This window comes from Tachysurus fulvidraco, chromosome 3, assembly GCF_022655615.1.
Source record: "Tachysurus fulvidraco isolate hzauxx_2018 chromosome 3, HZAU_PFXX_2.0, whole genome shotgun sequence".
NCBI lineage: Eukaryota > Metazoa > Chordata > Actinopteri > Siluriformes > Bagridae > Tachysurus > Tachysurus fulvidraco.
The window spans coordinates 13,974,556-14,000,220 of NC_062520.1; the positions used below are offsets into that span (position 1 = coordinate 13,974,556).

The 25,665-nt window shown below is 40.2% G+C and overlaps 1 protein-coding gene across 3 annotated transcripts in view; it reads right to left on the reverse strand.

Moving 5' to 3' along the window:
- Positions 1-257: 257 nt before the first annotated feature.
- rbms3 (RNA binding motif, single stranded interacting protein) overlaps positions 258-25,665 on the reverse strand; it is a 127,795-nt gene continuing 102,387 nt past the window's right edge. The window contains exons 7-14 of one of the 3 annotated variants that reach the window (XM_027149950.2): positions 23,625-23,731; positions 21,536-21,579; positions 19,581-19,677; positions 17,213-17,263; positions 10,663-10,773; positions 10,474-10,563; positions 7,369-7,496; positions 258-4,281 (exon numbers count right to left, since the gene is read on the reverse strand). In XM_027149950.2, the coding sequence (XP_027005751.1) occupies positions 4,278-4,281; positions 7,369-7,496; positions 10,474-10,563; positions 10,663-10,773; positions 17,213-17,263; positions 19,581-19,677; positions 21,536-21,579; positions 23,625-23,731 (632 nt within the window). In that variant the 3' untranslated portion in view covers positions 258-4,277. Of the gene's footprint in view, positions 4,282-7,364; positions 7,497-9,976; positions 10,036-10,473; positions 10,564-10,662; positions 10,774-17,212; positions 17,264-19,580; positions 19,678-21,535; positions 21,580-23,624; positions 23,732-25,665 lie in introns of those variants that run through there. The other 2 variants (XM_027149951.2, XM_047810801.1) reach the window with 2 other exon arrangements.

Consider the following 25,665-nt stretch of genomic DNA (forward strand, 5'->3'; position numbering starts at 1 on the left):
AATATCCATTATGAAAAGCAGTTATGTCAATATCCATTATGAAAAGCAGTTATGTCAATATCCATTATGAAAAGCAGTTTACTGTTTTAGCAAATACTTTGAAATTGATATCATTTGTGTATCTAGGGTCCCCTCCACTGGCCTCCTGGTGAAACTACATGCAGTAGTAGTAGATCTCTTATCTGTTACCTTATTCAAATTTGTGAAATCCTCCAAAAAATTATGAAATAATGAACAAAAATTCAAACACAACAGTGTGCAAATGAGATTTTGTCCTTTTTTATTGAAAGCTTCATTGAAATAATAATTCATAATAACAAACAGAGGTTTAAACTCAACATCCACTGATTTACAGAAACTCTCAGGATCACTACTCGAACACACGGGAGGCATGGATGTGCAGCATGGAAAAAAATAGCATCCTAGAACTGGTTCACTTCCATAATCTTTTCATCAACACACTTACAGATATAAAAGTTTTCCATAAATAGTTTTCCGTTTCCTTTCAAATAAGTTAATTTCTCACAGAGGTTTCACTGTTTTGGCTGAATTTGGTAGATCAACGTGAATAGCTTCTGTGCTTACACAATATGACCTTCTCTGTTTTTAAAGCCACAGCTCTTGATTGGTCAGTAAACTTTCTTACTGGATTCTGTTTGACGGCCAATTAGATGTGAAAACACAACACAGGAATCTTAACCGATGAAATATATAGTGTTTGTAGGGTTCAAGGTTTCAAGTTCTTTGCACTGTAAAACCCATCAAAGAGACCAATAAATAATTTATTCTGCATTGCAATAAACAACTTGGCATCGTTCCTGTAAAGTCAAGTAATTACTAAGGTTCAGGGATTAAATTAGGGATGATTGAATATTCCCTTTCTGTTACAGTATTTGTGTTTATGTCATCTAGGATTTGAACAGTTTATTTCGGTTTGCTGTTGAATTCTTACAGTGTGAAAATCCCTTTAGGAATGGAAGAGCACAGTTTACTTACTGTAGGCTGTAGCACAGCAACAAAATGAGAGTTAGGTTCTACTGTTAGAGCAGCTCCCTCTGTGCCTGTAGTGTATATACTCTGTTATATATATATACAGAAGGCATTTGGACCCTTTCCATGGTGTGAATGTACTGTAGCTGCTCTGCTAACACTGCGGTCCTTATCAAAGCAGCAGTCAGTCTTTTAATCTCCTCCCATCTGCCACTGTAGCCCTCCAATACTGAATGCTTTTTTAGCAGCAATTACATGATAAAAATTAATGTTCCACAGTAGAAAAAAAGAAACAGATTTTGTTTCGTTGAGAGAAATGGAAATGTGTAGCAAGCTCGAACTCCATTCTGTAACAGAGCTTTCCTTGACCGGTTACACACTGTAGCCTATTCATCAGGACACGTGGCAGAGAGGGTTTTCTATTCATCACACCTGTTCCATTATATTCATTATTTCATAGACAAAAAGAAAAAAGTCCCTGTCCTTCCCACAAAAAAACCCTCCCCACACCCACACCCCAGCATCCACATAGTTTAATTACATCACTGTGAGAGAATGTTTCATTCATGGCAGTAGAAATCTAATTCTATGGTATCAGCAGCTACCAGTTTGCTTTAGCAACATATAAAAGGGAACACACCGAACAATCGTCACTACGAGTCACCAGTTTTGCTTATACCCTGACCTGTAGCGGCTCATTTGTATAGGATGTTAGCCAGTACGTGCTGAGGAGGAAACTGGTTAGCACCCAGAGATGCCCTATGTGAAGAGACGATGATGAGAGATGAGACTCAACAAACTATTCATGCAGATTAACAACTAGCATCGGTGCAGCAAATATCTCAAGTTATGGGTTCAGAATAAAGGGGTCTTGAAAAGACTTCCATGAATTATCAGCATCATTATGGAGTAGTGAATAACTGTGAAGCTACGAATAAAAGACTTGTAGCATCCAGAGCACATTTTCCAACAGCGCAGTTGTCACTATGTGTATTTAAACTTCATGTCGAGCAATGAAATAGTTGAAGGAAGTAGTGAAGTGGAAGGATAACAGCTAAATGTTTTCTTTGTTTTTTTTTTTTTAACAAGGCGACACCTTCTGTATGTATTTCGATTTCCTTTTCTTTCTTAAGAATGAGGTGAAAACTAGCATATGTAGTCTGAACAGTTAGCATGTCTCGCCTGGTACGTCTCACTTTTATTTAGATTTAGCTCTTCATTGCTTTTTTTTGACAAGGCACTGGAGTAACCACCTGATCCCACGTTGAAACAAAATCACCTTGTTTTTCAATGATTTACTGAGCTTTTCAACAGACATGAGCGTGAACATTTTGTAAAGTAAGACATTTGCTTGAGCGCATCTGGGAACCACTATGGCACAAGAATTCTGTTGATTTTTTATCATGCTGCCTATCAGGTAGTTCACTCCCAGTATGTATACTATACCGCTCCCTTTACACATTTAGCTTCCTGTTTCCTCGCATTAGAACTGCTTAAGACTGAGGTAGCAAACTGCAAAAGAGTTTAAATACACACATGACTACAAGAATTTTGGCAAAGGGTATGACATGTTTGTAACACTGAAGACTTGAAACCCTTAAAACGTTTCCTGAAAGCTTGTTGTTTCAGAAAAGCTGCAAATCGGAAGAGACGGGTTGAATATGTAACACTGAAAGACATTGAGTCAGTGACCCGTGGGTGCTGTAACAGAGATGTACAGAGCTGAGAGTCCGAGCACTTTCCCTTCTATTTTTTTTTTCTTTTCTTTTACAGCTTCTCTAATGCCATCTGCTGGGGGAGACACCACACTCAATACAACGCATGCGATCTAGCAGTATTGCCCTCTCTCTGTCTGAGTGATTGGCTGAGTGAGAGCTGCAGCAGAGGAAGGAAGTTTAACCCTAGAACCCACCCTAAATATAAGTACCGGTCTGGCCGTCAAGGTCAAACAAATACTTCTGAGACACAGAGGCTAGAACAACAAGGCAAAAAAAAAAAAATCAATTAGAAAGAAAAAAGTGATCTACTCCACTGTCTCTACGGGGTTTCTTCATCTTTGGTATAAAATATGCCATCCATGGGCTGCATTTGATCCACAGCTAAGAAAGACTAAAGAAATTGTCAACAATTTCCTATTACTATTGCTTTTTGCACACATTTGCTTTATTTTAATTCAAAAGCTCCTATCTACGTACTTTTGCACTGCCAGTATTTTTTTTTCCTGGTTTTAATTTTTGATTTTTTATTTTTTTTTGCAATGAAACAAGCAAAGCAGGCTGAAAACACCTTAAAGCTCATAAAAATATTGCAGATAAAAACAATAATGCCATTAAAAATGATCTCCACTACACAATAATCTGCACTTCCCAGGATGCAGTGATTTTCTTTTCTTTTTCTTCTTTCTTTTCTTTCTTTTTTTTAAAAAAAGCAACTCTCTTTAAACACATCACTATATTTTGACTGTCCTTTCTTTTAAAACACAAAGTCGCCACTGATAATTTAAAATGTCTTCACAAGACCTTTCTCATTCCTCTGTACAGGTAATATGATAAGCACCCCCCCCACTCCATTTGTTCTTTCAGATAGCTTTTTTTGTTTCTTTGATATATATATATTTTTTTGTATTTTTTTTTTTTGCAACAAGACGTTCAGTTTGGGAAAAGTCTTAGACGTTTCTCAAAATTAAGGCAACAAAGATGATAACATTGATATTCTCTAGAAAACTAAAATATAACATAAAAAATCAAAAGTAAAAGAAGTAGCTTAGAATCTGAGGAAGACTTCTTTTCCTGCTCTCTCTCTCTCTCTCTCTCTCTCTCTCTCTCTCTCTCTTTCTCCCTCCCTCACTCCCTCTCTCTCTCTCTCTCTCTCTCTCTCTCTCTCTCTCTCTCTCTCTCTCTCTCTCTCTCACACTCTCTCGTATGCTTCCTCTAATAGAAAACTCACCATAGCTGAAAACCTACCTGCACATTCAAAAAAGAACTGGAAAACTTTGTACTTTGTACTTGAAATTCAACACTTCATGAAGAAAAATGTCTTGTAAAGTTGTAAATACCCAATAAACTCTAACGCCACAACTGCATATCTCTCTCTCTCTTCTCTGACCGTGATGTAGGCTTTCACTGGCTTCTCTTGCTCTGCGCAGATGTCTGATAAATTATCTCTTTTGTTTGGTGCTTGTGCAAAGGTGGACCCAAACATCTTCTGCTCAGTTTTTCTTTTTGTCCTCAGCACAGTCCCCCAATCTCAAGGCAACGCAGTCACCCAAACACCTCCTCCTCCTCTTGTTATCTGATCACACAGGGAACAGGTAGAACAGCAGCATTGGACGAAGCAGCCACCGATGGATAAAAGAGAGAAAAAAATGAATGGTCAAGACACTTTAAGGCTGAAATTTAGATTTAAGAAGTCAAGATCTTAGTATTATAGAAATTACATTTCCATTCTGATAAGCAGCTAAATTATTTGTACAAAAGTGTTTGGTTGGTGAATAGTGCTGTAATTTTTGTGTGCAAAAATGTGCAAAAACTAAAACAGGTCAAATCCCAAATTGAGGGAATATTTGTGACTATATGGCACAGGTGCTACTAATATGAACAGCAATAATGTAAAAGCAATGTTTTATATTTAAGAAGCATCTTTTCAGAGACAAATGGTAATAATAAGCATTTCCATTTTATGCTGTTTTTTTTAATGCGGTTATGCGTTTTTTTAAGTTCTATTACTATATTTGCTTCCAGTGTGCCCACTGCTAAAGGTGATCTCTGTGTTTTTCCTAGCCCACCCACTTTTAACAAATCACTGTACACCAAGAAGCCATAAGCCATAAAAAACCACCTGCCAAATAGTCTGTAGTAGTAGTGCAGGTCCCCCAGAAGCTCTGCACCATCGAGGCAGGGACTCCATGGAGAGGTGCTCAAATCCTTATGCTTACCCTTCAGCTGACTGTTCACGTGTTGACTAATACACCCAGTGGTGTAGTATACGTGATACGCAGGTATACACCGTATACCCACTAGGAAAGGCCAAGGATTTCCGTATACCCACTTAAAAAGCATGAGGATACGTAACAATATCGTTTTGCGACAGAACTTTCATTCATAAATTCACCCCGTCTGTGTTGCGATTGCGAATCACTAACGTTTTTGGACCATTGGGGCTGTGACCTGATCTGACGTCACCTACCAAGGAGGAAAATTAGTTTCTCGAAATTCAAATTAGAAATTACTGTAACTAACTAATGTAAAAGAAGATATTAAACGAAAGCAGACTCAAACTACACTCTTGAGTGTTTTCGGAAGCCTGCACCTAAAGCTACATCAGCTTCGGGTGACATTACAAATGTATTTGGAAAGCTTTGTAAACTAACAGTTCATTCAGTTCATAATATTCTGCAATGAAAGAGTGTTGGTGATAAAACTGAACAAATGTTTATTGTTCACTGAAATTGACAGCTGATAAAACCTGAGCTCCAGGTCCCATATTCATATAACATTTAAGGCTAAATGTAGCTCTTAAAGGTATAAAGTTCACCCAAAAATGAAAATTGTGTTATTTTTCAAAATATCATATTTTGTGTTAAACAGAAGAAAGAAACTCATACAGTTTTGGAACAAATTGAGGGTGAGGAAAAACACAATTTTCATTTTTGTGTGAACTATACCTTTAAGAGCTACATTTAGCCTTAAATGTTATATGCATATGGGACCTGGAGCACAGGTTTTATCAGCTGATTGTCTTTTGTTGCTTATAATAAATTGGAATGTTGATACATAAGCAGTCTTTAATAATGCTCTCAATTACATGTAGATGCATATTTTATGCATTACTGAGTGTGGTGGTGCCTATGGGGTGTCACTCTAGGATGGGTGCGTATGAGGCTGGGAGGGGGGAAAAAATCACAGTATACTCACTACAAAAAACTAGACTACACCACTGAATACACCCCACCGCTTGACAACCCATTTTAATGAGATAATCAACATCATTCATGTCACCTGTCAGTGGTTTTAATGTTATGTCTGATCTGTGTATATCAGGCCCAGTGCATGGTAGTGTTGTTTAGATATTTAAAACACTAAAAGGGTAATAAACATATCAAAATATGTCATGAGTTTTAATACACATGTCTCATTTTTGGATTTTCACATCTTATGAGGTGTAAATTACATGCCACTAAGATGTAGTTTACACATCAAAATGGATAGGCATAACAATGTGTGAAATAGGTAACAATTACACCTCAAGTGTAAAGTGGTTTTCAAACGGATAGTGTCACAATCATTTAACATGATTTACAAAATGAGATATGATCTAATTATGTTTATTTAAGTATGTTATGATAGTATTTTCATTAAATTTATATAATGGTATATGTAAAAATATTATTTGTTCATGGCTCATTGAAGCACGGTAATGTGTATATACACGAGAAAGCTATGTTTTATTTAGATAATTGTAACAGGTAATGTTTACACTTGATGTTTCAGATACTATTACTGCTACTGCTAATACTACTAGTACTACTACTATTACTACTACTATTAGTATTACTACAAGTGTTAACACTACTGCTGCTACTACTACTACTACATACATACTACTGACATATCCACCCCCCCCCATGGTAATACTATCATTATTACTACAATTGCTACTTCTGCTGCTGTTACCGCTAGTACTGCTAATACTTTTGATAATGCTACTACTGGTCCTACTGCAACTACTGCCACTTCTACTTCAACTACAAAGTACTTATTCGGTACTTTGATCATCTTTTGACAACTTAAATAATCATTCAAGAAGGTCATTTAGAGAGGAAATCGAAAAGTGAAAATGCAGCAATTCAGACAAGGCAATATTACCTTATGTGGGGTACAACACTGAATGCTAGTGTTTTTGTAACAGCAGTGATAATGCTAGCTAATGTGTAGGTATTTGTATTTTCAGATATTAATGTTTATGTTTTGCTTTACTTATAAAGACTTTAGGCAGTTTCTTTTAAGGTGTTGTGTCCATGCTTTTAAAATAATGTAGCATAACAGATGGGTACAGTATAATGTGGTTTTACAGTGAATCTCACAGCTGGTATGGATTTAAATACTGTCTAAAATAAGAGCTTAAGTTTGACAAAATGCTGCTTCATAAAAGCTTTGTTATATTTACTTAGCATTTGGGTGAAGAAACAGATTTGTTTTGAATTGAGGTAATATAAAAAAAAACACATGTATATAAAAGGCCTAAATGCCATTGCTGAGCTAAATACTGTAAACACATTTAATACTCTCTTATCCTTCTGTTAATTCCACAGCCCTGAACAGCACAGCCCTTCACTATGTAACATGTGTGTGGAGGTAGATAGAACATCAAGAGTCTCACTTAGCAGGCTGGTAGGAGTAGGTGGGTGTGTGATCAGCTGTACCATCCACACAGAGGGGCTGCTGCTGCCCGCTGGCATCCTGGGAAGAGGGAGGAACGCTCTGCGGAGAAGCCTCTGTCACCACACCCTGAGAGATAGAGATAAAGACATGGGTATATCTCTGAGAATCATCTAACCAAAAGCAAAAATAGAACAGATATGAAAGAGAAAAACTGTCAGAAGGTCAAAGGGAAAGGGACTTTCTGAGATTTCCTTTATTCTAACAGTGTAAATACAGTTCATATTCTGTGTACTCTAATGATGTTGGAGATAACGATACTTTGGAAAGATGACTAAATAATAAATCAGCACATACTTTTAATAATATGTTTTTTTTAGGCATGTCCACTTATAATTTTGACTCAAGATCTTTAATCTTTACTCAAGATTTAACGATATGCTTAATAAGGATTATATCAATTGTGTCTACTGTATATCAGTAAAAAACTCGCATTTACATTAGAAAATTTTTTTTTCTTAAAAATAAAATTATATGACTAGCATTTGTGCATGTTTGATATGCTTTATACTCACAGTTTCTTCTTGAAAAGTCAGTCACATGGTTTTAAAATAAGATTACAGTGTAGTCTAATTACATACATGGCTGACATGATTCATCTTTCATATACTTTACTGCACAGTGAATCTCTTCATATTCCAGCTTGTTAGAAAGTTCTGGTCAGCCATCATATGACACTTCAGGAATCCAAAAGCAAAGAGGGTTAAAAGCCCAAGATCCCAACAGTGTTAGCTTGAACCCTCAACCTTCTGCTCAGTACTCCAGAGCCTTAACTGTTGAGCCACCTTTTATTTCCTGTTGACTGGATTGTCCCTGATATCACATGTCTAGTTTTAACCTCTCTCTTCTACTGAAGTAAAAGAACACTTAAAACAGATGTCTGTATTTTCACTTTAGCAAATCATGTAATTACTGATGTCTCATAATCCTTGATGGTGGATTTCAGCAATGACACACATTCATGCCTGATCCTGATTATGATTAATATTTTCACTGGGACTCTCTGTCAGATAATTTGTGAGACTGCTGCTGATAAGTAATGTACTGGATCAGCTCTAATTCAGCTGGTCCTCATTAAGATCTGTTCCGGTGGGTGGGTGAAGAAGAGAGGTCTAACGCATACTCCATGATTTTGGAAATCATCAAGACATAGTGAGTGCTTGTGATCTGGTGCCTTGTCTATTTAACAGTCTGCATGTGATGCTCACATATTGCACAATATTTCATGCAGAGTGTTCCCTGACAGAGAGCACCTGATCCCAGAAATAAGCAAGAGAGCTGTTTTGACATGATTTGGCAAAGACCGAGCATTAGCATTTTTTTGTAGTTGGTTTTGAATGTTTTTGAATTGTGAAGAAACATGAAATATGCATTCATTTTCTTGGCAGAGCGCTATCAGCAATCCTTCTATTTCCTGGGTGCAAAAAGAACATGGAATGGTCTTCTCCTGATCGCTCTTCTGATTGTTCCTGCTCCAACTTCCAAGACTTTTGATTTCTCTGTTCTCTTATTAACTGTTGTTATATCACAGCACAGCTCACATCATTAGTGAAAAAACAGGTTGAAAAATGTGGAGCTCATGGGTACTCATTGCTACGATGAAGTGAAATGAATGTTTATGGAAGCAGGTTCTCTATCATGGAAGAGGACTTGGTACTTTTGTCTTATTAACTTAAATATAGAGAAACATTTACCCTGGTGAGAGAACGGCTCTTTACAGCTGCTAGAACTTAGCAAGCTTGTTTCATGCATATTCCTTAGCATTAAATATAACTATAACTGGACAAAAGAAAGACATGTCAGTTTTTAAATTAAATAAGATGTGCAGATGTTGGCAAGATATTCTTCACACACCCTCATGCATATTTATAATGCACATTTTACACAGCTTTACACCTTTTTTCCCCATAATATTGCACTTTACTCGTACAGTAGATACTTTTATTTAACTTACTTATTTATAACTTCTGGCCAGAGGCGAACTCACTGTCTCAGAGGCATTTCACTGGCTCTGTACATGTACACTGTACAGTGACAAATAAAGCAGAGTCTGAATCTCAATTCATATTTTGCTCTGATTGTACCAGCTTGTTGTTGATTATTTTCCTATAATGTTCTATTTTATTCCTATCTTGTCATTATTCTTATGTGGATGCTGATATATCATTTGGTACCTGTATACTTTAAAATCTGTGAAATGGCATATTATCATGAATATGTAATATATATTATTAACAGCTGCCGAGAAAACAGTTAATACTTTCCAATCCTCGGGAGTTAGTTCAGTCATAGTGTTTTGCATTTTTTTGTATCTACTTTGATAAAAATGTCAAAAATGTTTTTTTCTCTTGAAGCATACATCCCATCTAGGCACTCTAATCAGCTGAGATGGGCCTACTGTTAGTGACAAGATGTGGCACTATTGCCCCTTTTCCACCAAGGCAGTTTGAGTGCTGGTTCAGAGCCAGAGCCTAATTTAAATTCAGTTCTTTCTTTTTCGACACCCAAAGCACCGGCTCTGAACCAGAAAAAGTGGTTCTTAAGTAGCACCAAAACATTGCTGGTCTAGTCTTCAGAACCGCTTGCATCAGGGGCTGGGGTGGGGTTACTGTGACCAACAAGACAAAAGAGAATGTTGTTAGCACCATTTTTAAATATTTTTACATCAGGATTCACCGTGTTTGGATGCCAATGTAGGTTCGCAAAGCCATGAGCATTAACAGTAAAGCAACATCCACCATTGTTTATGTTGTGTTTGTGTTTGCCTCTGCTGCACTAACGTGCTGTATAACGTTGTATATATTGACGTAAGACTTGGCACAGTGATGGCTCTCTAGCCCATGGAAAGGCAAACCGGTTCTTAGAAGGCTCGCCAGTGGAACGAAATTTGAACCAGCACCAGCACTAGCTCGGACCCAGCACCTGGTTCTTTTTGGTGGAAAGGGGGCATAAGTTGCAAAGCTGAAGCAGGAAATGGATAAGGATTTGCAGTGTGCACTTGAAAGGGTGTGAAGATATAAAGTATGGAAAGTGAAGGGCATCTTACCTCCACTGAGATGGCTGAGGCAGGCACCGCAGTGTACTGGGGAATGTAGGTTCCCTGCATAGGAGCCGCAGCAGCTGCCGCTGTCATGTACTGCAAACAGAGGGAGAACAGCCGTTCTGGTCAGACTCTGGTGAGTCTCTGGTCAGAACAGTTTATAGAATAGTCTACCAAATTCAGAGGAATTCTCACAGTGCCAGTGGTGCCGAGGGACAGATGGTTCATCTGCTGGGTGAGGGGCCCCATCATGTTGGCTGGCTGCATGGATATGGTGTGGTCCATGGCTGGCGTAATCACAGCACCCTGTGGGTGGGCACAAATCAACACGCACACACAGAGGAAAAAACGTCAGAGGTCAGACCTCATGGGAAAGGAAACTACTACCTATTCAGTTCCATGTCTGGATAACCTTCTCTACAAAGTTAATACCCTTATAATGCAATGCATACACAATCTCATTCACATTCAGAAATCTCTCTCTCTCTCTCTCTCTCTCTCTCTCTCTCTCTCTCTTTCTCTCTGTCATACAATGGAATGATCTGAATCACTCCAGCTGGGCCCTATTATGGGGGCCAGACATGTGTTGTTCCACTTCAACAAATGAAATAATGTGATCCAAATGCGCGTCACGCATACTTCTGCAGAGATGATGCATTGCTCACTTAGCGCCATGGCTCGCACACACTGTGTTTACGTTTCAACCACGCTGTTTCATGAGTGTTAACACATGTGAGGTAAAAGGAGGCTACATGCTCCTGCCATTCGTAACCACTCACCTAAGATCTTAAGAGCGTTCTGTTGCGTGAGTGAACATCATGTGTAGCAACGCAACGCACACTCATGTCTTGATTACGATTAATAAGTCCAAAAGGATTCTTGGTCAGGTAGTTTGTCAAGATATAGTTCTTTCCTGAAGTTTGGCCAGGTTCAGATCGTGTCTGGAGTAACCACAGTGCTGAGGAAAGCGTGTGTTTTTAGGCATTTTTGAGTGGGCCTGCTCTATATCTGATCAAATATTTTCAACCTGTGTGTGACCTAAATTCTGCTTCACTTTGTGTTGCTGTACCATAGTTGATGTGCACTGGATCATTTGTATATAAATAACTAAATAAAGTCAATATAGGAATGAAATACAACTGCAATCCTTTGTGAACTCTAAACTCTCACCGAATCCGAAGTGAACCGTTTTGAGGCAGTCTGCTGGAAACTAATTAAGAAAAGTTTTGTACAGGAGGATGTAATGCTTCCCATATTTGCAACCTGACTGGCTGACAGAGAAGACAGGACTGAACCGTCACCACAACACCGAATGGAAAAGAATATAAGCAGGCTTCCATTTGATTTCATCTTTATTCATGCAGAAACATAAAAGAGACTCTTGTTTCTTCAGTACCTTGCTCATATGTTGCCTCAGGGCAAAATGAGGTCATATACTACCTTACAATCTGCTATCACCATTTACTGTAAAACAGGATTGGCCCCCAGTTGACCCCAGGCAACACAAAAGTCTATGCTACTTTACATTTCATTTTAATCACCAGATGTTTGGTCAGGAGGCTTGTCACTTACATGCTGTATGATAGTGTTTGTTGTTGCTACCTGTGATTAGATTATTCTGTCATTTTGTAATCAAGGACTAGCTTCTTATTACATGAGAAGCTTGCTTAGATATAATAACAGCATAAGGCAGAAATCTCTTCCACTAAAAAGTTCTAAATAATTACATCTTATCAGATGATCGTACATTTAGTCAAACTGATCTATTCTTTTTATAATAAGCTTAGAGTAGAGTGTAAAGTAGAAATTTGGTAGTAATTTGTAATAATTATTGCATTTGCTAATACAGTAAAACGCATTTCAGATTCTTTATCCGATTTATCATTACGAATAATTTTGCTTCTTTCTAGAAATAACTTTTTAAAATAATAATAGCAAACTAATCAGTCAATAAAAGAAGAATAAGCTTAAAAAAGTCAAACAGGGTTTATGATCTTACATATGGTTTACTGTAAACTTCTAATAAGAAATAATTGACCATTTAGACTATATTGAAGATATATAAACTTGATAACTTTTTTATAGTGCATCCAGTACACTATATGGTTTGTGGTTCTATGAAGAATGCTAACAACAGAATCTTTGATTCATTCATTGATTCTTTCATTCATATTTTTTGTTTTGTTTAGTTTTGTTTGCTGTTTTATAAATAATGTTCAATTTTGATGCAACTAAAACTGTACTGTCTCCTTGTACCTTTTTGGACTTATCCTTTTTATTTTATTTGATTGTAATTATTTTATAATCACATTACCCGGTGGAACCCAGCTGAGAAAGGATTCCCTTTTGAGTCTGGTTCCTTCCTAATAATGTCTCAGGGAGTTTTTCCTTGCCACCTTCATATCTGCTTTTCATATTTCTATTATGAATTTCTATAATTCTGTAAAGCTGCTTTGTGACAATGTCTATTGTTGAAAGTGCTATATTAAAATTAATTGTAACATATATATCAAAATGCCATACTGCCTGATTAAGCAGCCATGAACCGATACTTCACACAAATTCAAGCATCTGATGGTGAACAGCGAGCGCTTGGCACAATATTGTTTTTGCAATGCAATTAGCTCCTATAAACCTTCATGTAGCATTTAGCAGTTACTTATTTCTGGCTTGAGTGTTGCTTTGAGAATCATTTCATGCACATGGAAATATACACACTTTCTCTTTTGCTCTCTCTGTCTCTCTCACAGACACACATGCAGACACAAAAAGCACTCAGATGCTGTCTCTGTGTGAGTGCAGCTCAGCGGTGCTTGTACTGTCAGTAAGTCTGTTTAAAGAATAAACCGTACAGACACTCAGCGTCAGAGGAGCTCTGTCTTTATCCTATCCGTCAGAGCTAAACTGCTGGAGTTGTTCTTCTCATCTCTGCTACGCCCAGGGCCTCCAGCTACGAGCTCCCCCACCTCCTACACTCCCATAATGAGAGGAGGAAAAAGAGATTGCCGCTGAATAATTCTCCACTCTCATTTACAGTCATATCAGTGAGAGACACAGACAGATGATTAAGCTCTGCATGTGTTGTGCCTGTGTGTGTGCCTGTGTGTGTGTGTGTGTGTGTGTGTGTGTGTGTGTGTGTGTGTGTGTGTGTGTGTGTGTGTGTGTGTGTGTGTGTGTGTGTGTGTGTGTGTGTGAATTAATACATTTCCCTATAGGGCATATATGCAGACAGCAAGAGAGCAGTTCTGCAGAACAGAGAGAATGTCTTGCTCCTTTGCTGTTTTGATTTTTTTCAGCAGCTCCTTTACAGAAGCAAAATGACCTGCAACTGACTCCTTGATGTCAAAAAATACATTTATTGTCTCGACTTTGAGCCCTTGATATATAAACTAGGATAAGATTTGTCACAGGAAGGGAAGATGATGCCAAGAGGAAAGGGAAGTGGACTTGTTAGTCCCTCAGAGGCAGCAGTGACCAAAGTAAGCAAACTTCCACAGAGGATGTTTTATATCAATCTTTGATTGCGTCACACAAACATGATATAAGGGCATTTTCTCTGGAACTGTCTGGGTTTACAGCCATGAAATGTTCCTCATCATCTTCACGGCTTTATCCAAATCAGACTTGTAACGAGCCTAACCAATAACACTATTATGTGTTATTATCAAATGATATGTCTTTTATATTTTAAATGATATTTATTATTAGAATAGCTCTCTCAAACACAGATGCACACACTCAAACGCCACCTTTTCAAACCCTGCACACAGTGTGATCTGGAGAATAGAGCTGTGATGGAGCAGAGATAAAAGCAGTAAATCTTTATTCAAACATTTGCTCCTTTGTCTCAACAAATGGCTATGACTGGCACTGATTTAGGGAAGGGTCTCGTTTCCTTTCTTTTCCATTCAGTGGCCGTTCTGCTCTAAGCGGCTTTGCAATAATTCGCTGTGTTGGTGATTTGCTAATGTTCATTTTCTGAGAGGGATTTGGGACTATTCACATAGGCATTCCTCCCGTGGATAAGGTGGAGGGAGAAAGAGAGAGAGAGAGAGAGAGAGAGAGAGAGAGAGAGAGAGAGAGAGAGAGAGAGAGAGAGAGAGAGAGAGGGAGAGAGGGAGGGAGAGGGAAGAGAGAGGGAAAGAGGGAGGATGAGCGATACCGAGAGCTCCTCGATACTCGAGACTAGAGCTCTCTCGACTCTCGTTACCTCGGCATCTTCGAGGTCCGGTCAGAGGACCTACAGTTCTCTATCTCTCTCTCTCGCTCATATCTTCCCTCTTTCGTTTCTCTCTCTCCTCTCTCGCTTCTCTCTCTCTCTCTCTCTACTCTCTCTCTCTCTCTCTCACGCTCTTTTCTCTTGTTTTGTGCTTACTTTCGCATTCCCCCTTCCTCCTTTTGTGTGTATATAAGTGTACAGTATGTTACATGAACACAGTAGTATGTCACCTTTCAGTTTTCAACATTGATCCATCCACCACAAAAGCTCCCATCATCTACAGTATACACACACCACACACACACACACACCACCCACCACCACGCGCGCACACCGCACACCACCCCCCCCTACTCCCACAACCCCCCACACACCCACAACCCCCACCCCCCCCACACCCATGGCCCACCCCCACCCAACACACCCCATCACACACACACACACACACACACACACACACACACAGTGTCCAGTGTCCAGAGACAGCCTCCATCGTGTGCCAATTTCAGTCAGTCCTCATCTCTAGTTGCTATGGTCACGTGTCTCCACAGTAACAAGGTGCCAAATACAGAGGTACACTCTTTTTACATTATCTTCTTTTCCTCAGATACTTTTAATTGTCTGCATTCTGTCCATATGGTAACAGAAAAAAACAACATTTCCTTCTGTCTTGTACTCTTCTCAGGAGTTTGTTTTGCTGACTCTAACATCCTCTCAACAGAATTTTCTTTCTTTCCTTTCCTTGGTGTCTAAGGTTTCATCTGATGAGCTGCCAGAGAATCGGCCCAGAAGACTGTGCTATAAAACATGTTTACACGTTATCACCCTCAGGACAGCACCCAAATCTGACACGTCTCCTGAAATATCATTATCTTGTTAGAGTAATAGAGACAGACATTCAGCCATTGGCCTCTCAGTTTGTCTCTGTTTCAGACTGTAAAACTCGGAATGTTCGCTGGTGAATTTCGAGTGCGACAGCTGTGTAGATGTTGGCAACACCTATGGTTTATGTGTGGGGGAAAAATGAAAATATAACCCTGTCTACAATTATTAAAAGCAATACAATCATGTAAAAAAAACTTAAAAAAAAGCAACAGGAAAAAAATAGGAAATATCAATGGAAAAATAGTTAAAAAAAAAAAAAAACATGCACCAAAACCTAAATAAAACTAACATATAAAAACAAATCCAGCAATGATTTGGAGAGAAACAACCCAAAACAACCAATAACTTCAACACACACCATATTTCACCATTACTATACATAGTATATAAATGATGTTTGATAACAAGTAACAAAAGTAAAATGTCCTGGCTGTAAATTCATGGCAGCAAATGGTAAGAAATACTGTCTAGTCTATCACTTTGCCAACTTACATGTGAAAACACATCGTCTGCCGTCCATGCTACACAAAGTGTCTGGTTCACTTCCGGTTACTGGGAGGAATCAGGGAGTCTACTTGTCTTTATAGTGTAACATCTCTCTCAGGTGCTGTTAGACTGGTTGTGTGTGATTGCTGTGTTCACACCTGGCAAAAATCACATTGCACCATAATGGGAAGTGTGCCAAGGTTCAAATTAAAGACTAAATACAGTTCCATTTATGTGAAAGTGGCCTCTGTTGCACTACCTCTTCTCTCTTTTCTTCCTTGATCCCCCTTTCCCTCCCTGACTTCCTTTCCTAATGCTTTGTGTTTGATTCGTTTTGCAGATTATGGAACCCGAATGCCCGAGGCAGCTGAGTGAACACTTTTAAGGCATCGCTAATATCCTCTAAAACTCCAAGGGATCACTAGTGGTTCCGGACTCTCCTGAAAAAAAAAATACCCAGGAGCATAAGAGGTTAAGACAAACAAAATCCTCAACCCAGACCAGCTAGGTAAAAGGATTGGGGCCTTAGAGTAGCGTGCAGTAGAGTGCAGGTACAAGGCAGACAGTGGGCCGAGTTCCAAACATGTGCTTGGAGTTACCCTTTTTTGCGTGTGTGCATGTATGGGGAATTTTCCAAGCCTGCAGTGGCAGGTGCCCTTCCTGCATCCTTACTGTCTATGCAACAACAAGATAAAAAAAAAGAGAGATGGTGAAAAAGGGTAAAAGAAAAAAAAGAGTAAAAGGGAATGAGAACTGGGAAAGGAGGTGGTGTACAATTCCAAAACTCTGGACCGAAATTAATCACACCTCTCTCTCTCTCTCTCTCTCTCTCTCTCTCTCTCTCTCTCTCTCTCTCTCTCTCTCTCTCTCTCTCTCTCTCTCTCTCTCTCTCTCTCTCTCACACACACACACTCTCAGCCACCAAGGGGCAGGACTAAAATTCTTAATGGTACTTATAACAAGTAACTCACTTTAACCTGTTTACAGTACATTTACTTTTTTTATTTCATTCTGCACACACAACCACCCACCACCTACACACACACACACACACACACACACACACACACACACACACACACACACACACACACACACACACACACACACACACACACACACACACACAAATAGAAGCAAATAGTTTGGACTTACAGTAGGTTGCATAACATACTGCTGGTGAGGCATCCAGGACGTACTCTGCACCTGTTGGGAGAAGAGCATTTCCTCATTTTCCCATCTCTTCCTCCCCCACCTGAGAAACCCCCAAACCAGCGACGGCAGCAGCCAGAAATACAGCGTGATAATTACAGTGGGATCAGAATGCCACAAGGAGCAATATTGTCTCCTAATTACAGCAGCGCAGCAGCAGTTTCATCATCATAGCGCCGTCTGGCCCAAAATCTCAACTTTCATCTCCCCTGCCTCTCTGCTCTGCTCATAAAGCCCTGCCTAAATATTCCTTATTATTGCATTTGTGCCTCAACAAATGCAGCTATTGTTTTGCAGAACGGGAGAGTTAGTGAACAGCGGAAATCTCGGTATCTACAAGGGGAATGCGATGTCAAATGTGTTTTAAAAATTTGCTGAAAAGCGTTGAAATGTGCATCGCTCATTGCTCACCATTTGAGACAGATCCAGTATGGATGTTCTGTGGCATGATGCGCTAGTGTGATCATCTAGCATGACTTTCTCTAAGGTGTGTAAGCACACACCATGTCTCTGCTTGTTGCTTAAAGATTCATTCAGTCTTTCTCTCTCTCTCTCTCTCTCTCTCTCTCTCTCTCTCTCTCTCTCTCTCTCTCTCTCTCTCTCTCTCTCTCTCTCTCTCTCTCTCTCTCTCATATTTAAATCTGGAAGAGATACAGTTACTTCCTTTCCTGTAGATACAGTTAGAGGTGATTTTGCATTGATCTGATGTCAATCTGAGTTGGAGTCGTCTCTGTATTTGCTGCAGTGTGTGATTCAATATTAATTAACGTAGGCTGGGTGGGGTGTTTGCATGTAATACTGCTACCACTATAGTCAATTAGGAGCTATTCTTCCCCTTTGTGTAACACTGCAGCAAATGTGTTTTTTCTGTTAAAGTAGGCGGGTCTTTGGAGGCCACTCTGTGTGTGTGTGTGTGTGTGCGTGTGTGTGTGAGCAGGGGGCATGTTGTCGTGAGGACAGGAAGAGGTCCAGGATCTGAAAAGCTTTGCCTCTTTCCCAGCCCTGCTCTCTGTGTTATTTAGTTTCGCTTAATCCAAATCAATTAGAAATGTTCATTGTTTGTTGTCAGTATTTGATCTCTTCCTTTCTCTGATTATTTTTTTTCTTTGTCACTTTCTCCTGGCTGGTCAAAGCTGAATCAGAGTTCATAACTCTGCAAATATAAGGAGAATTGCATTTAAACGTTTAAATAAATGGGCACTTCATATTAGAATACATGTAGTTTATAGCATCTATACCGTTTACGCAACTTGTGCTATGAACGCACCAAGCCACACTTTATTTAACAGCCATGCACATTTTCAGCTTCAGTGCTTTTTTTTGGCTTAAGTGTGAACGATGAAAATAAATAAATAAATCAGTGCAATAAATGTGTATCTGTGTATCATTATTACACTATTAATGCGCAAATTTCCTTTTAAAAATGCTCTTTTGTGTACAAAAGACGGACATAGCTGAGATGAAATGATGATGCTGAGAGCGCTTCTTATAGCTCAGTGACCAGTTTTCCTTGTGGAGAAAGCTACTGTATGTCTACAGCAGTGTTAGGAGGTTTCTCCAGGCTAATAATGACCTAGGAGTTGAACCGGCATGTTCAGATCGGGTCTCACAGTGGCATTGATAATGAATCTGGAATGGCTTTTGTCAGCTGGAATGTGCAGGTTCAGAACTAGCTGTGACAGCCACCCACAAAAGTGTCTGGTGTTGGATTGGCTTGTGACGTAGAACCCATTTCATGGAATGTGCTTTTTCCGCACAGCGCTAGTCACGAAGGAATGCCACAGTGCTGAGATTTTAATTATATTTTATTAAACATAAAAGAACCACCAAAATAACTGCAGAAGTGGGCAGGAATCGTCAGAAATACATCAGGGAATGAGCCGATTAGAATACAGTCCTGTGTACACCTTTATACTTAGTGTAAGGTTATCACTATATTAAAGTGAAAATCTTACACTAAAGCAACAGGAAATAATTACACAAAGTTCAGCGGATTGTTGAAAGTGGATTCATGTTGTGTGAAATATTTTGAATATATTTACATTCTTAAAGTTCTTTAAGTATATGTAAGTTTTTTAATCTTCTTTTTGTATCCTCTGCTGGCATTACTTTACCATCTGCCTTGCTGTATTTCTCCCACCATGCTGGTCGACAGTTGACAGCCGAACTAGTCGACAGTTCCCCAAAGCATTGACTAGTCCACACACACACACACACACACACACACACACACACACACACACACACACACACACACACACACACACACACACACATGTATATATAATAAATCTAAAGCGTATGACTTTACCTGATATGTGGAAACTGGAGAGGCAGCGATGAATGGTGTGATTGATGTCTGGGCGATCATGCGGTTGGTGGAGATACTGTATGGAGAGGAGTAGAACCTGTGCACACACAGCCATACATCAGTCATGCATAATGAAAGAAGCTCACAGAGCACAAAATTACTTAAAAGCTTTAACATGTATGTGTGGGGAAAGCACAGGGTCTCATTTTACTTTAAAGCTCTATACATTGTACTTTACATGTGCACTTACAGTGTGTGTGTGGTTGTGTGTGTGTGTGGTTGTATGTGTGTGTGGTTGTGTGTGTGTGTGTGTGTGTGTGTGCCTGTGTGTGTGGCTGATCCAGTGATTCCCTATAGCTGTCTGCTGGTAGAGCGATGGGCCATGACTTTATTTAGCATTGTGTACCCAGAGCGGACATGTTTCATTTAGTAGGCTTGTTGCTATGCTATATTGATTGGTTTGCCTGGCGGCTGAGTAATGGAGCGTTGGGAATGAAATGCTGTCTTCTCTTAGATTCCACTCCTTACACCCATCACATGATAACCTGTCTGAAAAAATCTAATATGTCACATTACCCCTACTGAAGGCATATGGACAATTAGTACAATAGAAACATAGAGGTAGTTATGGGATACCCGTCCAGGTTCCAGTAGTCGTATTAGGCTTTCTCATGTGATTCTGGTTTAAGACCACGGCAGCTCGGCTCTTATTTATGTTAGCCATTAGTGGCTATGGCCTCCTTTCAGTAAGATGATACGGCCCATTAAACAATTGGAAAGGTCTAGTTGAGAACAGAACAGTACTAATACTGCAAATTTGTCTTATGTCTGGCTATTGGAGGTTGTTGTGATTAGCCATGTATGATCTGGACATATCAGAAAAACACAAATATAAAATTATTGTAAACGCTGCCACAGAGACAAAAAGCATACTGTCTATCATGAGTGAGTTAAAGTCTTACTTGAAACACTCTCTCTCTCACTCTTTTTCTACCGCTTTTCCGAACTACTCGGGTCTCGGGGAGCCTGTGACTATCTCAGGCGTCATCGGGCATCAAGGCAGGATACACCCTGGACGGAGTGCCAACCCATCGCAGGGCACACACACACACACACACACTCATTCACTCACGCATTCACACACTACGGACAATTTTTCCAGAGATGCCAATCAACCTACCATGCATGTCTTTGGACCGGGGGAGGAAACTGGAGTACCCGGAGGAAACCCCCGAGGCACAGGGAGAACATGCAAACTCCACACACACACAAAACGGAGGCGGGAATCAAACCCTGACCCTGAAGGTGTGAGGCGAACGTGCTAACCACTAAGCCACCGTGCCCCCCCCCTTACTTGAAACATAATGTGAAAAACACAATATAGATTGTATATCCTGTACTGTATCTCAGAGAAAAACTGAATATTTAGGGAAAATAATAGTGTTTGCTGAACTGTATCTGGCCTACAAAATGTGCACAGTGATATTACTGATTGACCCCCTCCTTACCCCTTAAGTTATTAACCTCCCTTGTTTTATGTCTGTGTGTGTATATGTGCATGTGTGAGGTGGTAAATGCTGTGTCAGTCTGCAGAAGAAGAGGGGATGGATCCGCTCTCTGGAGGGCAGGATCATGGGCACCGGGGCCGGAAGAGCTGGCAGAAAGACAAAGCTCATATTTCCCTTACACAAGCAGTCACATCCAGCCCCGCAGCCCGTACCTGACGAAACACTTACACCCTGCAGTGCAACAGCAGCACAAACACAGATGGGGCAGGACAGCTTCTCCGTGTGTGTGCTTGCGTGTGCGTGATTGGGAGTGGGTTACACTTGAGAATTACTCATCATGCCTCAGACTTTTGCACCCCTTCGATAATACTGTCATGGAAGCTGAGGAGGAAACTAATAAACCAAGTGTGTCTGGGAGGGAAGCATAAAAACTAAATATAGACTTACCCATTCTGCATTGCGGCAGGGTCGTAGGGTAATGCCATGCCACTCTGAAATGCAAAAGAAACATGAAAATCAGTAAAAGAGAGTTCATGCCCATACAGAAGGGAGACTAACACTGAAGTGAGACAGAAGCTGTAAATTGTACTGAGTCATGTCGGCCGAAGAGCTGAGCTGTCTGGCCGAATGATCTTTATGTCTTTAAGAGCTTGGGCCAGGCCTTGTAACGGTGAATCTATTACCTTGCAGAGTCAGCCAGAGAGAGCCAGCCTTGCTCCGCTTCGGTATGCCACAAAGTTATTTGGTATTTACAAGTCTGCAAGAGACATTGCTCATGTTGACGTTGCTCATGCCAGCTAAGTGAATGACAGCAGAGGGCGGCACTCTCGGCCTGTATCGGAGAGGACATGGATAAATAGTTCTCATATACTGCAACCTGCAGGGTGCCAGATTCTCAGCAGGGGAGAAAACACAGGGAGTAGTGGGAGATTTGCTGGAACAACCCATATGTGTAGTGTACTGTAAGTCCTCTTTGCTCTCCGAAGACCCCTGGGGTGAGGGTAGAGCTCCTGTACAAACACAGACACCTGTGTCTGAGTTTGTCTAGGCAAACTTCTGCTCGATGCCAGGTTTGGGTAATGGAGCTCACAGCGGTTGTGGGATAGACTGGCATCTGGCATGTTTCCCTGAGCCATCATGCAAGTGGCTGGGCTGCCCAGAAAATGCCAGCACATCTCCGCTTTGCTGCCGTGTCGCCTCTCTTCGCAGTTCAGAAAAGAGCTGAAGATTAAAAGCCTGAGAGGGAGGTAGGAAGCTTAAACAGGGCCAGATGTGCCTGTCAGTCAAAGCATTGCCCCCTCCTCTGCTCTCCTCTCATTCCTCTCTCCTCACCTCTCCTCTCCTCTTTTCTAGCCCCAAGCAGAATCAGAGGGCATGCTTCGCATCGGGTGCCTCTCGTCTCACTGACTCTACTGCTGCTCTCCATGCAGGCTCTTTTGTCTTGCAGCTCTTCTTGCCTTGTCAAACCGATGCCTTTTGGTGCTTTGTGTACAGGGGTTAACCCTCATACTCTTTTCACTACTTATCCAAGAATATCCCACTGACTGACTGACCATGTTGGCATGCAGTTGTACAGTCTCTTTGTCCAATATGTCTTAGCTTAGCAATAAGTGTGGAAATCAAATCCTTTTAAATGCTTTTTAAAGTGTGCCATTTCCTATGGTATATGTGTACACAGGGTTTGGTTTAGGAGTTCTAAGACTTTTATTTTAATAAGAGATATTCCATTCATTCATTTTCTGTACCGGTTATCTTACACAGGGTCACGGAAAACCTGACGCCTATCTCAAGGGAATCTGGGTAAATAGAGACCCTGGGCAGGGTGCGAAAGAACTTACTACATCTATTTTGTGGGCAATTTAGAGATTCCAGTCAACCTCCAACAGGTATATTCAGACCGGGTTAAGAATCTGGAGTACTTATGGGAGAATATTCAATCTTCACACACACAGGGCAAAAATGGGAAATGAACCCCAACCCTTAAGGTGTGAGGCAAAAAATATGGACTTATATTTACAAAATGATTTGCAGATCTCAATTAAATTTCATATGGGCTATACATTTTACATATTCACCTTACACAAAGAAACTTACTATTTAAAAACAACATAGTTAATTATTTGGTGCTTTGCTATGTGTATGAACTCTGTCCTTCTGATTTCTCTAAAACTTTAATCATGGCTGTTAGGGTTATGGCTGGGGTTTAGCTTAGCCTTGGGATGTCACTCATGTTTTTTCTTAAATCATAACTGACATGAGATACCACTACTTTTTTAATATTTTTTTTCATACTACCAGATTTTGATTCAAAGTTCTATTTCATTGTTATTCTAAGGACACAAGAAGCTGAAAGTTAATCAAGTGCATTAATATTTTAATGGTAATTTGCACAAAGAAATAAAAAGTTTCATGCTGTTAAAAGAGATGAAATAATATTGCTTTACTTTAAATAAAAATGTGAAAGTGGTTAGAACAGAACATATGGATTAAAGGTGACATGTGGTATACTGAAAATGATGAAGATGATGAAACTCACCTCTCCTTCCCGAGGCCATGGTCTGCCGTTTTGGGGATACTTGCTCTGGCTCTGTCTCTTCTTCTGACCCCCATCTGCAAATTTACACAGCAGTGGCTCTGTGGGGGCTGCAGCGAGAGAGAGAGAGAGAGAGAGAGAGAGAGAGAGAGAGAGAGAGAGAGAGAGAGAGAGAGAGAGAGAGAGAGAGAGAGAGAGAGAGGAAGAGAAGTGGGAAAAAACCATCAGTCAGATGGTGTGTAGAGTGAGAGCGAGTGAGCGGGGTTGCTAAAGGTCATCGTCAGTAGACTGATGGAGAGGTGATGACCTCAGGAGTGATGACCGTCAGGGGTTTGAACAAAAAGGAAATGTTACACCTCGGGTATCTACACAACCCCAAAGAGCCTGTAGTGCAGGGATGGAAAAGCAAGCCCCTTTTTGAAGTTTGATTCCCATAGTGTTTCTTTTCTCTCTTCCCATATTCATTGCAGCTCCTGCTGCCCCCCCAACCCTTCTCTCTGTTGAGATGCTCAGACTCCACTCTTGGCATGTGTTCCCTCCGAGCATGCAACATCAAAACAAGCTTGCTGGCACACCTTCAAAGACCAAGCTTGATAGTGTTGAAAAAATAAGCACCGTAATCATGATTGTAAATAACTTAAACATTATAATAGTCCCATGTTCTGACAGCCAACAGTGATATCTTCAAAATGAAAATGTTGTTTGATTTCTATGCTTGTGTGAGAGCAGATCTAAGTCAAGTATGACCAGTTCACATCTCTAAATTTGACAAGCGTTCAACACAATTGTATTCCAGAAAAAGTCAACTATAAGCTCAAGCACCCTTTTGTTTTCTTTTCTGTGTCCTTGTTTCACACACATTTAACCAAAAGTGTAGGCAGTAAAAGACACTAATATGTGTTCCTGGAACACTTTAAGTGCTTTAGTGCGCTTTTTTTCCAGAACAAAGTCCTATGAGCCTTTGTTGAACTGATTTTGTTTCCCCAGCAACCAGGAAAACTCATTTTGAGCAAGCAAAAGTTTCAGTAAGATATGATCTGGCAAAGAGTGCTGAAAGATGCAGGAGAGCCTTTATGTGGTCTTTGTGCAGTCAACTCCAGTGACTAATCCAGCCTTGAGGCTAAACGACGTTACACTCACCTCTACAAGTACCTACCTATTGTGAATGTTTTCTCTGCCTGGCAGAGAAAACATTAACAATATACAATGCCTCAGACTCCGAAACAATCCAGAGCTAGATTATTAAAAGAAGAAAAAAAAAACATACAGACAAAAAAATAATATCTCTCCGTTGAGACATCAACCTATTTCATTTTTGATGATGTACAAATATGCAATAAAGAAGCGTGCCTAAACACAGAACAAGCAACTGTAACACTATAGGATCTATGCACGACTTTCAGAACGATTAATGCATTTTTCATGACACTTTTCAATAGTGGTTTAATAACGAGAAGATGTAATGAAGGTGACAAGATGAGAAGAGAAGAGAAGAGAAGAGAAGAGAAGAGAAGAGAAGAGAAGAGAAGAGAAGAGAAGAGAGTAGAAGCGAGGACGTGGGTGAATTTGGTCAGGGCTGTCAGATAAGACTCTTCTAATCACATACTACTGTGTGTGATGAGAGCGAGACAGCCTCTCTCGTTCACCTGCCTGGAGTGCGTAGGTCTACACCTGCCGCCCTGTCATCACATTCATATTACCCAGACACACATTCACACACAGACTTTGCACGGCCCTGTGCTGATAAGACCTGCGCACAAGCACTTCTGTTGTTGGAAGAGAGACAGCCAGAGAGGCAGAGCAGATCACAGCATTTACAGCATGCGCAAAATGTTAGCATAAGCAACTCTCCCCCTCTCTCTCCTAGCCAAGTGCAAACAATGGGATAATGAGACAGAGAGAGAGAGAGAGAGAGAGAGAGAGAGAGAGAGAGAGAGAGAGAGAGAGAGAGAGAGAGAGAGAGAGAGAGAGAGAGAGAGAGAGATTCAGCTGATGGAGTGAAAAAGTCAAAGATTTGCTTTAAGGTCCTTTCCCGGCACTGTGG